At 53.3% G+C, this 14586-nt stretch overlaps 1 protein-coding gene across 1 annotated transcript; it reads left to right on the top strand.

Annotated features, from left to right (window-relative positions):
* Positions 1-7709: 7709 nt before the first annotated feature.
* On the top strand, positions 7710-14032 carry LOC128084163 (AT-rich interactive domain-containing protein 1A-like). Its single transcript, XM_052690020.1, has 10 exons — positions 7710-7739; positions 7789-7894; positions 8493-8660; positions 9286-9505; positions 9745-9890; positions 9974-10083; positions 10391-10642; positions 11108-11432; positions 11788-11918; positions 12561-14032. Exons 1-10 carry the CDS (start codon positions 7710-7712, stop codon positions 13830-13832), a joined length of 2760 nt encoding a protein of 919 aa, XP_052545980.1. The 3' UTR covers positions 13833-14032.
* Positions 14033-14586: the final 554 nt, after the last annotated feature.

The raw sequence follows: 14586 nt of genomic DNA, 5'->3' as shown, positions 1-14586 counted from the left end.
CCGCACCTACCTGCACGGGGCGGGCGGCGGCGAGGACGTGGAGCGGTGGGGCGGCTGGGCGGCTAAGCACCGCTTCCCCCGCGGGGAGCTCCGCGGCTCCGCCATCATACCGACCCCCTGTCCGAGGCCGCCATTGGCGGAGAGCCCGCTCTCGCCCCCCCACCTCCGCGCTGCCATTGGTCGGTCCGCCGGCTGGGGCGGGCGCTCCGTGCGGGCTCCGTTCCGGCCGCGGTCGCGCCGTCATTGCGTCATCTCCGCGCGCGTCCCGCATGGCCCTGGCCCCGCCCGGCCTGCCCGGCCCGGCCTTCCTGCCCGCCCGCCCACGGCGCTGCCCCGCGCCGTGCGCCCGCTCCACTTCCAGGGCCCCGGGGCGGCCGGGCCCCGGCTGGGGCTGCGGGCAGAGGACGAGGGGGGCGGGGACGCTGGGGACGGCAACGCAGCCCACCCCGAGCGGAGTCCAAGTGCCCGCACAGCAGCACCTCCACGAGGAGCGGGTCGGCATCGCTGTGGAGCAGCCGAACCTCTTGGAGGAGGATTAGAGTCAGGCAGCCGGTCCCGGGCACCGGGCAGCACACTCAAGCGTGATGCAGTCACAGTTCTCTCCAGATTCTGTGCTTGATTAAATCCTAAGAAGTCTTTATACCATGATGCTTTCAACCAAATGATGTCAAAATATTCTTTCTCTCCCTTCACTTCCCTTTCCTGCACTTTGATCATCGGGGGCTCAGTTTACTATCAGAGATTGTCAGTGGTCATCTGAAGGCTTTGTTGGCTGTCAGAGGGCTCCACTGATCATCAGAGATCTTCACTGACGCTTAGAGGGCTTAATTAATCAACGGTGTCATCGGTCATCAGAGAGGAGATTTGAGGTGCCTGAGAGAGGGGATTTGGGGACTCCATGTTGGGTAGTGATGGAGGGGAAGTGGGACTGAAGGTGGAGGGCTGAAGCAGATCCAAGTGAGGGGCAATTGGCTGCGATAAGGGAGGGGGTAAAAGGAGAGTGACCTGGGGACATCGTGCCCACGGAGGTGGAACAGAGGGTGAAGGGTTTGGCAGGAACTGGAAGGAGGAATTGGGAGAGAGCAGAGGGCAGGTACTGGGGCTGCTAGGCGGCATGGGGTGCTCCGTCCTTTAGGATTTTGGAGGAGGCAGCACAGAGGAGATGGAGAGATCCACGGGTGCAGGACGTGGAGTGCGGGGCACGGAGCTGGGGACCCCTCAAGCACCTAGGGATGGCCTCTGCCAGGCAGGGACAGATGTGAGCGGTTCCTGCTGAGCATGGGGATAAGGACGCAGACACACAGAGTGTGGCTTAGCTGAGGTCTTCATTGATCACTGGAGGATGTCAGCGATCATCAGGGTCTTCCTTCTTCTTCAGAGGGCTCCATTGGTCAGCAGAGGATGTCGGAAGGTGTCACTGAACATGGAGAAGCCGTGTCCGTGCAGGGTTTGTGCCCCAGGACTTTGGGCAGGAGGAGGGCTGGCAGCAGCCCAGGGCAGGATGTGGGTCCCCTGGGGACAGCAGCCACAGTCCCTGTCCCACCTCCACAGTGACCCTGGGCCATCCGTAGTCAGCTCGAGACCCTCCTCCTCTGCACCACAGAGCATGAGGGAAGGTCTGGGGGTGGCAGTGGTCCCCCTGGAAAGGGGTGGGGGTTGGTGCCTTCCATCCCATCCATGCCCAGTGCTCAGGGCTCTGGAGAGCCCCAGGGGCCCTCAGTGTCCCTGTTCCAGTGCCACGCTTATTGTAACGGACTTCATCCTTATGTCCAATCTAAAGATCTGTCCCTTGCTTTCTGCAGCCCCCCTTGAGATATTGAAGGCCGCCCTTAGGAGGTCTTCTCTTCTGCTGGCTGCCAAATTCGATGCGTATCATTAAGTGCTTCGTAAAGACAAAGCACTGGAACGTCTTTATCCTCAAGAGAATAATTTTTAAAAGCCAGATGGACTCTGCTATAGAAGCAGATGTCAAATGTGGCTTTTCTCCATTGACAACTGATGCCTGGCAACTTGGAGACTAATGTATATGTGTATAAAGATTTTTTTTTCCCTTTTAATTTTAATAGTAAACTAAGTCTATACTTTTAATTCGTGATGAAATGCTAAAAATGTGTACTCTTGTTTTCTGCCAGTGCTTGGCTGATGGAGTTTTTGGCCGTTCTGTGGCATGGAATGCAATCAGCATGGAAGCATCGTTTGTCGTTGTGGATTCTGAGTAAGATTTCTCACCCTCTGCTCATGATGGGTAAGAGTTAATTGCCCTTCATGCTTATTTCTCTTTTCTAATTTTTCTTATGATGCCTTATAGGGTGAGACATATTTTGTTAAAATAACATCTAAGGTTTAAATTCTCATCCACAGTTCAGTGCAGCTGGGGATGTTAAGAATAAAAGTGAACAGACTGGAGAAAAAGCGCATATGAATAGATAGAGGGCATTAACCAAATTTGTAACTCACCTTAGTTCTGTGACAGAATGGAGTTCTGGCACTTCTTAGCAGTGTGAAGTTTGGTCGGGAAGTCACGTGCTGTAGTTTTAGGGGGCAGGACCTCCTTGTGATGTATTGTGTGGGAAACCTGCGAGGTTCTGTTGGGAAAGTATTGACATGCTTGAGATTCCCGGAAATAAGTATGTTTTTGTCCATGCTGGCATCTGTACAGCTCCTGAAAATAGTAAGCAGAACTGAAGCGCTTCCATATCAAATAATTGAATTGGTTTGGCTCACTGAAGCAGTCAGCTCTGCTGAAGCCAGTGGCATCAGATGGGACACATATTCAGATGAGCTTCACAAAAGTTACTGGCTCCACATTTTGCTGTACAGTGGGGAGCAGAAAAGCACTTGAAGATTCAGCTTTCACACTGCGCTGTGTAGCTCTTCAGCCTGTTACCTGAACTGCGGGCTGTATGCAGTGCTGCAATTGCTGCTAGGATTTAAGCACATCTCCTGATCTTGGTCTCCTCTTTGTCACTTTCTCTCTTTTTTAGCAAGTCTGGAGGAAGCTGAGAGTACCAACCTTTTGTGTTTTCCGCTATAAATGTCATTCATCTTCAAGATTTTCCTTTCAGCTTGGTTAAATAGCATTCCACCAGGCTCACTCACTTGCTGTATGTTCCAGATTTGCATCCTGAATGTGGAAATGATTTATGAATTTCTCACATACTTTATCTTACACTAGATTAGTTGTAGATTTTTTTACATAAGTAAAGACTAAGTCCATATAAATGATGGTTGCTGCTCTGCTATCACCATGGAAATTAATGTTTTAATTCTGGTCTGTTATGACTGCTAAATATTTGTGGGCTGAACTTAACAGCCTCATCGTGGAGTTGGTTGGAAATTTATCAGTTGCTCTACGAATTGTTTTTACAGGCAGCTGTGAATGTTCTTTCAAAAAAGAACATTAAATAAAATTAGAACATTTGCCAAAGACCTTTTCTATCAAAGGAGTACCCAGCTTTCCTGGTGGCAGTCTGTTCATTTGTGCTAAGTTGGCCAAACTGCTCAGAATTCTTTCTGAGAATCAAAAGAAGAATTCAAAAGCCTTGGGACTTGCACAGTATTACAAAAACATTTCTGTTGCTTTGGCACGTGCTTTGGCATCCTTGACTCTCTCATTAAGAAACTAACATTTGATTATTAACAAGACAGACTTTTTTCTAAAATCCGTACTGACTTTTTGTGATCAAAGACACAATGAAAACACACGTTTTGTCATCAGGACAACGCTATTCTGAATGAAGATATATTAAGATATATTAAGCCATTTCTTCTGGAAATTGATTGAAGTTGAACCTGATGAAGATCAGCAAGAGCAAGTGTAGAGTCTTGCAGCTGGGGAATAAGGACTGCGTGCAAGAGCACAGTCAGGGGCTGGAGCTCTGTGGAGAAGGACCTGGGGGTCCTGGTGGACAACAGGTTGGCTGTGAGCCAGCAGTGTACCCTGGTGGCCAAGAAGGCCAATGGGATCCTAGGGTGCATTGCAGAGCGTGGCTGGCAGGTGGAGGGAGGCTGTCTTCCCCTCTGCTATCCTCTGGTGAGGCCGCAGCTGCAGTGCGATGTCTGGTTCTGGGCTCCTCAGTGTGCAAGAGAGAGGGAACTGCTGGAGAGAGTCCAATGGAGGGCCTCAAAGGTGATAATGGGCTTGGAGCATCTCCCCTGTGAGGAGAAACTGGGAGAGCTGGGGCTGTTCAGTCTGGACAAGAGAAGGCCGAGAGAGGATCTCATCACGGTGATCAGTGTCTGCAGTGGGAGAGTCGAGTCGGTGTGGGCAGTGTGTGACAGAGCCTCTGTGTTCTTCCAAGGCCACCCAGCCCAGCTTCCATTGCCTGTAATTCCTTCTTTCCCTCAGTCTGACCAGCAGGTACTTGCCCAGCCATGCCAGTTTCCTGCCTCCTCTACTTGATTTCTTATTCCAGAGGTTGCAGAGCTCTTGTGCTCTCAGAAAGAGAGCATCCTGAAAGAGCTGCCAGCTCTGCTCCGTTCCTTGTCCCTAAGGACAACTTCCCAGGGGATCTCGTACAGCAACTCCCTAAGCAGCCTGAAGTTTGCTCTGCTGAAGGTCAGGGTCCTGACTGCTCCTTGCCAGGCACATATTCCTTGAGGTCACAGACATGATCAGGGCATGGTAGCTGCAGCCCAACCTGCCTTTAATCTTAATCTCTTTATTGATCTCTTCTGAATCTGTGAGCTCCTGGCCCAGTAACCCTTCTCCTCTGGTCAGTTTGTCTGATACCTGGGCCAGGAAGTTCTTGTCAGTGGGCTCTGGGAGTCTCCTGGACTGCTTGCAGCTCACATGGGGAAATCAACAGGAGGAGTTAGAAACTGTGGCACAATTGGGAAAGCATGGCCTAATTGCTATTACAGAAACATGGTGGGATGAATGTCATGATTGGAATACCCTGATTGAGGACTACAGGCTTTTCAGAAGGGATGGACAGGGTAGGAGGGGTGGCGGAGTTGCCCTGTATGTTAGGAAGTAGCTGGATTGTGAAGGGCTGCATCTGAGGAACAGCCAGGATTGGGTCGAGAGCTTGTGGGTAAAAATTAAGGATTGGTCCAGCCGAGGGCATGCAGTGGTTGGGGTCCGCTATAGGCCACCCTATCAGGAGGAGCCTGTTGATGAGACCTTCTTGCTTCAGCTGCAGGAGGTGTCGTGCTCGCGGGCTCTTGTCCTGATGGGGGATTTCAACCACCCGGATGCCTGCTGGGAGGGCAGCGTGGCGCGTGGCAGACAATGCAGGAGATTCCTGGAGAGTCTGTTGAGGACAACTTCCTGGTCCAGGTAGTGGATGGACCAACCTGAGGTGAAGCCTTACTGGATCTGGTGCTCACTAATGCAGAGGAGAGCATCAAAGAGGTTAAGATTGGAGGCAGCCCGGGCTGTAGAGACCGTGCCTTGGTGGAGTTTGTGATCTGGAGGAACGCGGGCCTGCCAAAAAGCAGAGTTAGGACCCTGTGCTTTAGGAGAGCAAACTTCCAACTGCTCAAGGAACTGCTGAGTGGGATCCCCTGGGAAAGGTGTCCTTAAGGGCATGGGCACAGAGCAGAGCTGGCAGCTCTTTAAGGACATCCCTCTGAGAGTGCAACGGCTCTCCATCCCCCAGCAGAGGAAATGGAGCAGGGGAGGCAGGTGACCGTGGTGGCTGTGCAAGGACCTGCAGCTTAAACTGTGGGAAAAGAGGGAAACGCACAGAGAGTGGAAGCAGGGTTGTGTATCCTGGGAGGAATACAGGGCTGTTGTGCGTGTGTGTAGAGATAGGATTAGGAAAGCCAAGGCGCAGATGGAGCTGAACTTGGTGAGGGATGTGAAAGATAACAAGAAGGGGTTCTACAGGTACATGGGAAGAAAGAGGCAGGCCAAGGAGAGTATTCCCTCTCTGATGAATGGAGAGCTGGCTTCGTCAGACATAGAAAAAGCTGAGGTGCTCCATGAGTGCTTTGCCTCAGTCTTCACAGGTAGTCAGGCTTCCCGTGTCTGCCGAGACCTGGAGCCTCCAGATGAGGGTGTGGGGAGGGGTTTGTGTCCCACTGTAACAGTGGAACAAGTCCAAGTCCTCCTCATGCAATTGAACGTGTTTAAGTCCATGGAGACGGATGATATCCATCCCAGGGTTCTGAAAGAGATGTGGTTGCCGAGCTGCTCTCCATCATATTTGAAAAATCATGGCTGTCTGGTGAAGTCCCCGGTGACTGGAAAAAGGGAAACGTTTTTGAAGAATCCCATTTTTAAGGAAGGGAGAAAGGAAGACCCAGGGAAGTGCAGGCTGGTGAGCCTCACCTCTGTGCCTGGGAAGATCATGGAGCAGATCCTCCTAGAAGCTACGTTGAGGTACATACGAGACAAAGAGGTGATTGGAGACAGCCAGCATGGCTTCACCAGGGGCAGATCGTGCCTGACCAATCTGGTGGCCTTTTATGGTGGAGTGAGGGTACGTTCACCCCTGTACTTCCTGGCCTGCGGCAGTATGCAACAGGACCACTCCAGAACCACACTAGATGGTTCTGTGGCTGGGGTCTTAGTTGTCTTGGGTAGGTTGAGAAAGGGGAGGAGTGCAGTTGGCGCACATGTATGAAGTGAGAATGAATAACAGGTGAAGTGACACCTTAAAAATCGGCCTTTTTGGTGTGGACCCCACCCTGCTGTGTGACATGGGCTCTGGGATCCGTGCCTCTGCTTGTGACATCACTGGAAGTTCCAAGTGCTGTAGGTGTGGAGAGAGGTGTTAGTAGTGCAGTGGCCATCTGCACACGTCCCTCCTCCTGCTGCCCTTTGGCTCTTGTGCAGCTGATAGGTGCTCGGAGAGTGACCACCAGTAAAGAAGGACCTGTTATCCTCTAGTCGGTACCCGACCGTGGGAGAACAGAGGGAGCTGAAAGATGTTCATCCCTTGGACTGTTCCTGTCTGGATCTGGTACCCAGTGGGTATTCTGTTGGTGCTGTCAAGTGCTGACGGTTTTGGTCGGGGTTTTGGAGCGTGGCAGGTGAAGTGGAGCGGGTGGTAGATGAGGTCTGCAGGCGTGTGGGCCCTTGGCAGCGTGCCTTCGGTGAGCTGCGTTGGCTCAGAGACGGCAAGAGTCTGCTCTGATGCATTTTGTCAGCAAGAACAAACTTGGGAGATCGCAGATAAGCACTTTGTGTTTGGAGGGAGTTAGAACTGGATGTTTTGGGGATTTTTTTGCAGCTTAGGCTTTGTTCCCCAAGTCCAAGCCCTGTGGTTCCCATTGGGGAAGCAGTGTGAGGGAAGTGAAGCCCTAAGCAGAAAGGCGGCAGTGCCTGGAGCTCTCTGTCACATCTGTGCCCATCTCAGCAGCTTTGGTGCTGTCTCTGTGCACCTGGAGGATGTGGTGCAGAGCTCCAAGCCTGGTGTTGGTGGCACGCAGTGTGCAGTGGTCGTTCCCCTTGTCACAGAAGAGAAACCTTGCTGTTTCCAGCATGATCTAACAGGCTCCGTTGAGCCAGTCATGCCAGGACTTCCAGCCCTGAGGAGGATGAACTCCCCTGCCCCCTCCTTTGGGTCCCATGTTGTGTCATTTCTGGCACAATCAATGTAGATATCAGAGTTGGAAGGTGTCCTTTGGAAGGGTTTAGTTAGAAAAGCACTCTGTGCCTGGGTGTTTGGCATCCTGAGAGAATGATTTGGTAGGTGGAGAACAGCGTTGCACTCTGCGCTTCTGTCCTCCTGTGCGCAGGAATCACAGCTCTCAGCAGCATGGCGCTGCTGGATAGCACGTTACTGACAGTAAGGCGAGTCTCCTTCTTTGTGGCTCATCTGTCTCTCGGTGTTGCAGGACCCGTCTGGTGCAGGCAATCCGGTGCCGCCCCAAGTGCCCGGTGTGCAGTGGAACAGCTTCCTGCATCCTTCCATCAACCAGTCAGGCTTTGTGCAAGATCCAGGTATGTAAGTTGAGTTTGGAGCTCATGGTACAAGTCTGTTTGTGAAGCTGGGTGCGTAACTGAGAAGTGCCCGGCCTGATGACGTGCATTCTGTGCTGAGATAGCACCTGGAGGCTGTGCCAGCGCTGTTTGCTGCAAGCGTTCTGGTGCCTGGCACCACGTTTGACTGTTGCCAGTCCTTCGGCCTCTGAGTGTTCGATGCAGGCCAGTAGTTGGGCTTGTAAGATGTTTTCTCTGGCTTCAGCAAGACTTTCCTATGACTGCTGGTTTTCCAAGCTCCGTGACCTTAAGCTTCCCAACAAGGGGTGGCTGTGACACTGTTGGGTGGCATTTCCCTGTGTGACGGTAAGGGAAAATGAGCCCAGAGTTTCAGCCTTGGTGGCTGAAGGTATGTTCCTTGGGTGAAAGAGGAAATGGAATCTGTTATCTTAATGGGTAATGCTGGCACCCTACTAGCAACAACTGCAAAATGTGGCTGGGATGGTGCTGGAAGGGTTCTGTTAGTGGGCCCTGTGAACCGTTGTTGCTAAAGACACGCATGTCCAGTGGCACCTCTGGGTCCCTTACTCACTGCCTGCTCCTCTCCCTGGGTGACCAGGTTACTTGCAGAGGAATGCTCAGATGCTGCAGCACAGCTCTCCCCAGTCCAGCTCAGCCTTATTTCTCCATCTGCCTTCTGGAGGACAGATGCACGCTGCAGTGGGGCCATATCAGCAGAACTGCACGGGAAGCCACAGACCCCAGGCCGGGCAGCACAGCCCTCAAGGTGAGGCATGGGCAGCTTCTCAAGGGGGAATTGTGTGCAGCGAATGGGAAAGGCCTCAGTTGGAGGCAACGTCTTGTCTTTGGAGAAAGCATTTTGATTTGATTCTTCTTCACTTCTTGCACGGGCAATGCAAAACAGTCCACTCCTCGTGAGCTGGAACAACCTGTGCTCTGTGTATTATACTGGGAGTCATGAACGACATTGCTCTCAGGGCTGGCTGTACTTTTAACCATTGCATCTCTCCTTCTCACTTAGAAAGATACAGGCAGCACCTCCAGTGTGTTAAAGAGCCATTTCGCTATGCAGGGAAAGGAAATCACACGTTCTATGTTTTGGAAAGGGTTTAGAGGCTTTTTTACATCCTGTGCTATACTGTATAGCTCAGTGTGGTTGGCTGAAGTTTGAGAGAGTGCCAGACAGCTTTAGACTCGGTGTTGTTCCTTAGCTGTGTCAAAACGCACATTACGTGGCTCCTATCCAGGCGCTTTGACTTTTAGCACAGGTCCTAAGTCTCTCCCTCTTCTCTGTGAGTGACCTTTAAGTATCTGCTGACAGGAGGTCTGTATGGCGGTTCATGAACGAACTTGTTGAACGATGCCGTCTTCCCCTCTTGCCACCCCTCTAGGAGCTTATCCCGTGAGGCCCAACCGCAGTGCTCTGCCCGGTGCCAACTTCTGCAGCGCAGGACTGGGAGGAAGCATGAACCTGGCGGCAGCAGGGAGCCAGTTGCGTGGCAGCGTTCCTCCTCAGCGGGGGGCAGGGATGCGCCCCACAGCAGGTGGCATGGCTCACAGAGCACAAGGAGCAGCCGCCGTGTGTGCTGCTGCCAGCGCCATCCAGAACTGGTGAGGCTCGAACATTCCCTTGGTCTCAACGTATCAATCCATTCCCTCTGTCGTAGCTGGCTTTGAAAGCCATGGCTGCAGTAGCCCAAAGCTGGGGTGATAGTCAACGTACACTTCCTTAAAGATTTGCCTTCTGGAAGGCTTTTTCCTCTCCCTTCACTGGTAACAGAAGAGGCCCAAACACCAATCAAAGCATCTTTATTTGGAGTGAACGCCTGTTTTTTCCTTGCCTTCTCCAGGCCACCCGGTTATCCCAGTATGAACCAAGGGGGAATGCAGGGCACTGGACCTCCTTACGGACAGGGAACTAACAACATGGCTGGTGTGATCAACCACCAGGGCCCGCCTTATCCCATGGGTGGGAACATGGCTAACGGCTCTGCAGGTAAGGCTGGGCTGAGTGCTGGGCTTTGAAGACTTCACGGCATGGAATGAAAAGCAATGTCACAAATTCCTGTGACTTCCTAGGGGTGGCAGCAAGTCCTGAAGTGATGGGTCTGGCGGATGTCAAATTAACTCCTGCAACTAAAAGAAGAAAGAAGGGAGAAGAGACCCAAAAAGCAGAACTCCAGTCAAAGGTAAAACTTCTGTTTGTTTGTTAGTTTGTAAATGACACAGTGTATGTATCTAGTAGTGAGTGCAGCGCCCGAGAGAAACCCAATGTGACTTGCCTTCTACTGCGAGCAGAGCTGCCATTAGCGTGGCTGTTTGTGCAGGATGTGATCTTGCTGCTCCGTGTGAGCACAGTGTTACATCAGCAGCGCGGCCAGTGAGTGGGATATCGTCTGTTGGGATGTTTTCTCTTTTGGAGAGTGGCATATGCTGGCATCTCCTGCCAGGTGTGAGCAGCCGGGATGCAGCACTGTCCTCCCCATCCCTCTGCAGAGATCGGTTTGTCCCCAAGTCAACGCTGGGCCGGCCTTGCCGTTATTAGTTGGAGGGAATGGACCGGACCAGATGCTCCTGGTGGGTCGGTCGGTCTCTCCCAGTCTCCAAATGCAGTCCATAGCTAATGAGACTGTTGCTCGAATCAGACGTGGTCTCAGAAAAGTAGAGACTGTGCCAAAATCTACGTCGTGCTGCAGCCCTGGGGAATGCCATGTGCAGCTGGCTGAGGCATTTCCTGACGTATGGAGCAAATGAGGCCACAGGAGGTCTCTCAAAGAGGTGGCTCTGCAATGTCTCCGTGAGGTTTTCTTGGTGAAAGCTTTTCCTTTTTAGAAATGCATGTTCTGCAGCTGGTTCCCTGGTACCTTTGTTGAGTCGTAGTTGTCTTTTAAACTGACATGAACCTGATCTGAGACAAGTGTGGGTCTAGCAGAAAGCTGATCTGAATGTAACAGCAGAACCTTGAGGTCTGACTGCTCTTAGAAGCCATCTAGGATGTGATCCAGGTGTTTTTGTGCTCCTCAGTCCTGATGTGTTTCCTTCCATCAGTCCAGTTCCTCTGCTACGGCCAGCGAGATCACTGAACCCTGTGAGCTGGGTGGTGAGCCTGAGAGGAAGTGTCCTCTGGTGCTGAGCATTTCTCCCCACTGAGTCTGTGTTGCCTGTTTCTGGCTTGATGACCTCATGTTGCTGATGGCTTTACTTTCCATCTAGAATCCCAGGCGACTGATGGACAGCAGCTGCACCCCACCTGCCAAGCAGCTCAAAGCGGGGATGCACAGCGTCCAGTGCAGCGCCGGGCAGGGGCAGCTGCAGCAGCAGCCCAGAGCTCTGGAGAATCGCACCACTCCCAGCAAATCTGCATCCCCGCAGCCAGGGAGGGGAAAGAAGGCAGAACCGCCGATCCCCGCCGTGCACGTGGCACTGGCAGCGGAACGGCCTGCCAGGAAGCGACGGGCCGTCTCCTTCCCTCCGGGATCGGTGGAAGCTGCCAAGCCAGTATTACAGAAAAGGAGGCGGATGACAGCAGCAGATGTTGGTAAGAGGAAACTCCTGCTTTTCTGCCTGTGTCCATCGAGAGGCTGGGTGTTGCCATCCCTCTTTGGTACAGTGCTGCCAATTGGAAGGGCTCTGCCAGCTCTGCAAGAGGTCTCCTTTGCCAAGTTAGTTGGGATGTTCTGTCGTTCTGTGATAACGCAAGGGTGAAGGGACCCAGAAGGACTGGGTATAACGTTTGTGTTGGGCACTGTCTGTGTGGAGACTGCTTTTGCATGGAGTCTGTGCAACGTCTTCAGCAGGCTGTGCTTTGTGTGAGACAAAAAAGCAGTATCCAGTCCCTCCTTTTCGGTTTTGAAGTCCAGGGTCTGGAAAAGTATGACGTGTTTGTGTTCCAGGAGCTCCTGCAGCCTGGAGGGTGATGATGTCTCTGAAGTCTGGGCTGCTCGCTGAAAGCACGTGGGCCTTAGACACCATAACTGTCCTGCTCCACGACGACAGCAACATCGCATCCTTTGACCTCAGGCAGGTGGGTGCAGATGCTCAGCACCGAGTGCTCGCTGAGCTGTGGATTTGCATGTGGTTGGTGTGCAAGCGCGTGGTCTCTCCTCTCTGGTGGGACGTGTCGCCTCTAAAGCAGAAAGGGAACCATGGTGGGGAGGCCAAGAGGGGCTTTGTAGCAGAGCGCTGTGAAGGGCTGAAGGCTGCTCACCTCTCCTGGTGCAACAGCTCTGTCTTTTCGCACGGGTCAGCGTGCAGTGTGGCTTGGGTGCCTCTAGAAGGGGCAGCCTGTCTCCATGATTTGCCTCGTGCCTACAAAGCTGTTGTAAAAACTGTTCCACTATACTTTAGAGGCTGCTCTACTTAGCATTGCCTCTCTCCTGAGCGTTACTCAGAGAGGAGACAAAAACCGAGAGCGTGCGTGTTTACACAGGTACAAGCTGGCTGGATCCTGACATTCAGGGACCCCTGTTTCTGTTCCAAGCGGACAGAAAGGTCTCTTTTGCAAAGAGCTTATTGCCAGAATGAAAAGATTCCGTTAATAAGCAGCTCCTCAAGATCTCTGCCCTTTATGCAGTGGTTGTCCAATTGCTCACAGCAACCTCAGTTATTTTGTGGTCACTGATCCATCTTTCCTTCCTTCCCCTCCCGTTTTTCTCCTCCCCCATAGCTTCCAGGCCTGCTGGAAGTCCTGGTGGAATATTTCCGGCGCTGCCTGATCGAGGTCTTTGGAATCCTGGAGGAATACGAGGTGGGTATTTGCCCAGGGCAAAGATCACTCTGTGGGTTGGAGGGCGCCCGCCTGCTCTGGCAGCTTGGCGGCGGAGATACCACTGAGCACATCCAGACCCACTTTGAGAGCAAGAGAGAGCGCTCCACGGCTGAGAGCAATGGAAATGCTCGGGAAGGGCAGGCTCCTCCATCTGACAGCTCCTCAGCAATTCTGGAGGATGAGCCTTGCAGCAGAGACGAGGCCCCACTCTGCCTCACCCACGACTGGCAGGGCTCTCTGGCGAAGCGCTGCATCTGTGTCTCCAACATCATCAGGAGCTTGTCGTTTGTGCCGGGCAATGACACCGAGATGTGCAAACACGCTGGGCTGCTGCTCATCCTGGGGAAACTGCTGCTCTTACACCATGAGCACCCAGAGCGCAAGCAGGCAGCCCTGAGCTCGGAGAGAGAGGAGCTCGAGCAGGACCAGGGGCTGAGCTGCGACCAGGAGGAGTGGTGGCAGGACTGCCTGCAGGAACTGCGTGAGAACACACTGGTGACGCTGGCCAACATTTCTGCCCAGCTGGACCTGTCCCCTCTCCCAGAAAGCCTCTGCTTGCCCATCCTGGACGGACTCCTCCACTGGGCAGTGTGTCCATCAGCAGAGGCCCAGGACCCTTTTCCAGCACTGGGGTCGAATGCCGTCCTCTCTCCTCGGAGCCTGGCTTTGGAAACACTCAGCAAACTGAGCACCCGGGACACCAACGTGGATTTGATCCTTGCAGCTCCCCCCACCAGCCGCTTGGAGATGCTGTACAGCACCCTGCTGCGTTTCCTCCACAACAAAGAGAGCCCAGTGTGCCAAGAGATGGCGGTGGTCCTACTGGCCGCCTTGGCACAGGGGGACAGCCTGGCAGCGAGGGCGATTGCCTCACAGGAGAGGAGTGTTGGCGACTTGCTGGGCTTCCTGGAGGACGGCCTGGCTGCCGCGCGATGCCAGCAGAGCCAGGCTGGCCCGGTGCCCGAGCAGAATGCGCCCTGCGAGCTGCCGAGTGTGGACATGATGCGCCGAGCGGCTCGGGCGCTGCTTGCCTTGGCTGAGGCGGGCGAGAGCCACTCACAGTTCACGCTGCACGAGTCACGGCTGTTGGACATCTCCGTGTCACCCGCAGTGGATTCCTTGGTCTCCCAGGTTATCTGCGACGTGCTGTTCTTCATTGCCCGGCCCTGACAGCTGCGGGGTGCAGCTCACCCTGTGAGCATGCGTGAGCGGAGAACTGAGAAGCCGACAGTTGCCCTTTATTTATGCACAGCCACCTCGGGAATCCGCTGCCTGCCCTGCGCTGTCCTGCTTCTCTCTTGGAGGATGGTGTCCCCATTTCCTTTCCCCTTCTCCTTCAAATTTCTTCAAATTTGTCCCAGATCCCTAATTAAAAGAGACAAAATTCTTTCTACGCGGAGGACTCTCAAATTTTGTTTTAGCCAAAGTTACTGTCTTCTACTGTGCATGTGGGGAGAACAACTTGTCCCCCTTTCCCCACCCCTTTCTAGCATGACGAGTCACTGCGCTGATGACCTGCAGAGTGATATGCAGGTATTTGATTTCTTGCCAGGCGTCCCTCCCTGGGGGATGCTGTACAGGGCTTTGCCTTTTCAGTCATTGCTGCCTCAGCACCACTCAACTTGCAGTGTCTTTTTCCTGCTTTTGTTTCCTTTCTAATTGAGGTGTGAGAAAGCCCTAGGACTTCCAGCCCAAGTTGCAGATGCAGACACACAACTGTGATTTCTCAGCAATGATTTCTGCACTGGGAACCCAGAGCGACTGGGGAGGGAACAAAGGGGGACACTGAGGGGGCCCCCAGAGCCACAGGTCCCTCGGACAGGGACCGAGGGGACATGGAGGCACAGAGCCACCAGGGAGGGGACAATGGGGGGACGCTGGATGCACCAAAACCACAAGGGACAGCAGGAGAACATGGGAGTAA

Source organism: Tympanuchus pallidicinctus, unplaced genomic scaffold (assembly GCF_026119805.1).
Source record: "Tympanuchus pallidicinctus isolate F22 unplaced genomic scaffold, pur_lepc_1.0 scaffold25, whole genome shotgun sequence".
Lineage (NCBI taxonomy): Eukaryota > Metazoa > Chordata > Aves > Galliformes > Phasianidae > Tympanuchus > Tympanuchus pallidicinctus.
The sequence above is the reverse complement of the archived record's forward strand: the minus strand, read 5'-3'. Positions and strand labels throughout refer to the sequence as shown.

Coding starts and splice junctions, on each gene's coding strand:
- LOC128084163 (XM_052690020.1), top strand. CDS start 7,710: ATGGCGCTGCTGGATAGCACGTTACTGACA. Junction 9,506..9,744: donor GCCAGCGCCATCCAGAACTG/GTGAGGCTCGAA, acceptor TGCCTTCTCCAG/GCCACCCGGTTATCCCAGTA. Junction 9,891..9,973: donor CATGGCTAACGGCTCTGCAG/GTAAGGCTGGGC, acceptor GTGACTTCCTAG/GGGTGGCAGCAAGTCCTGAA.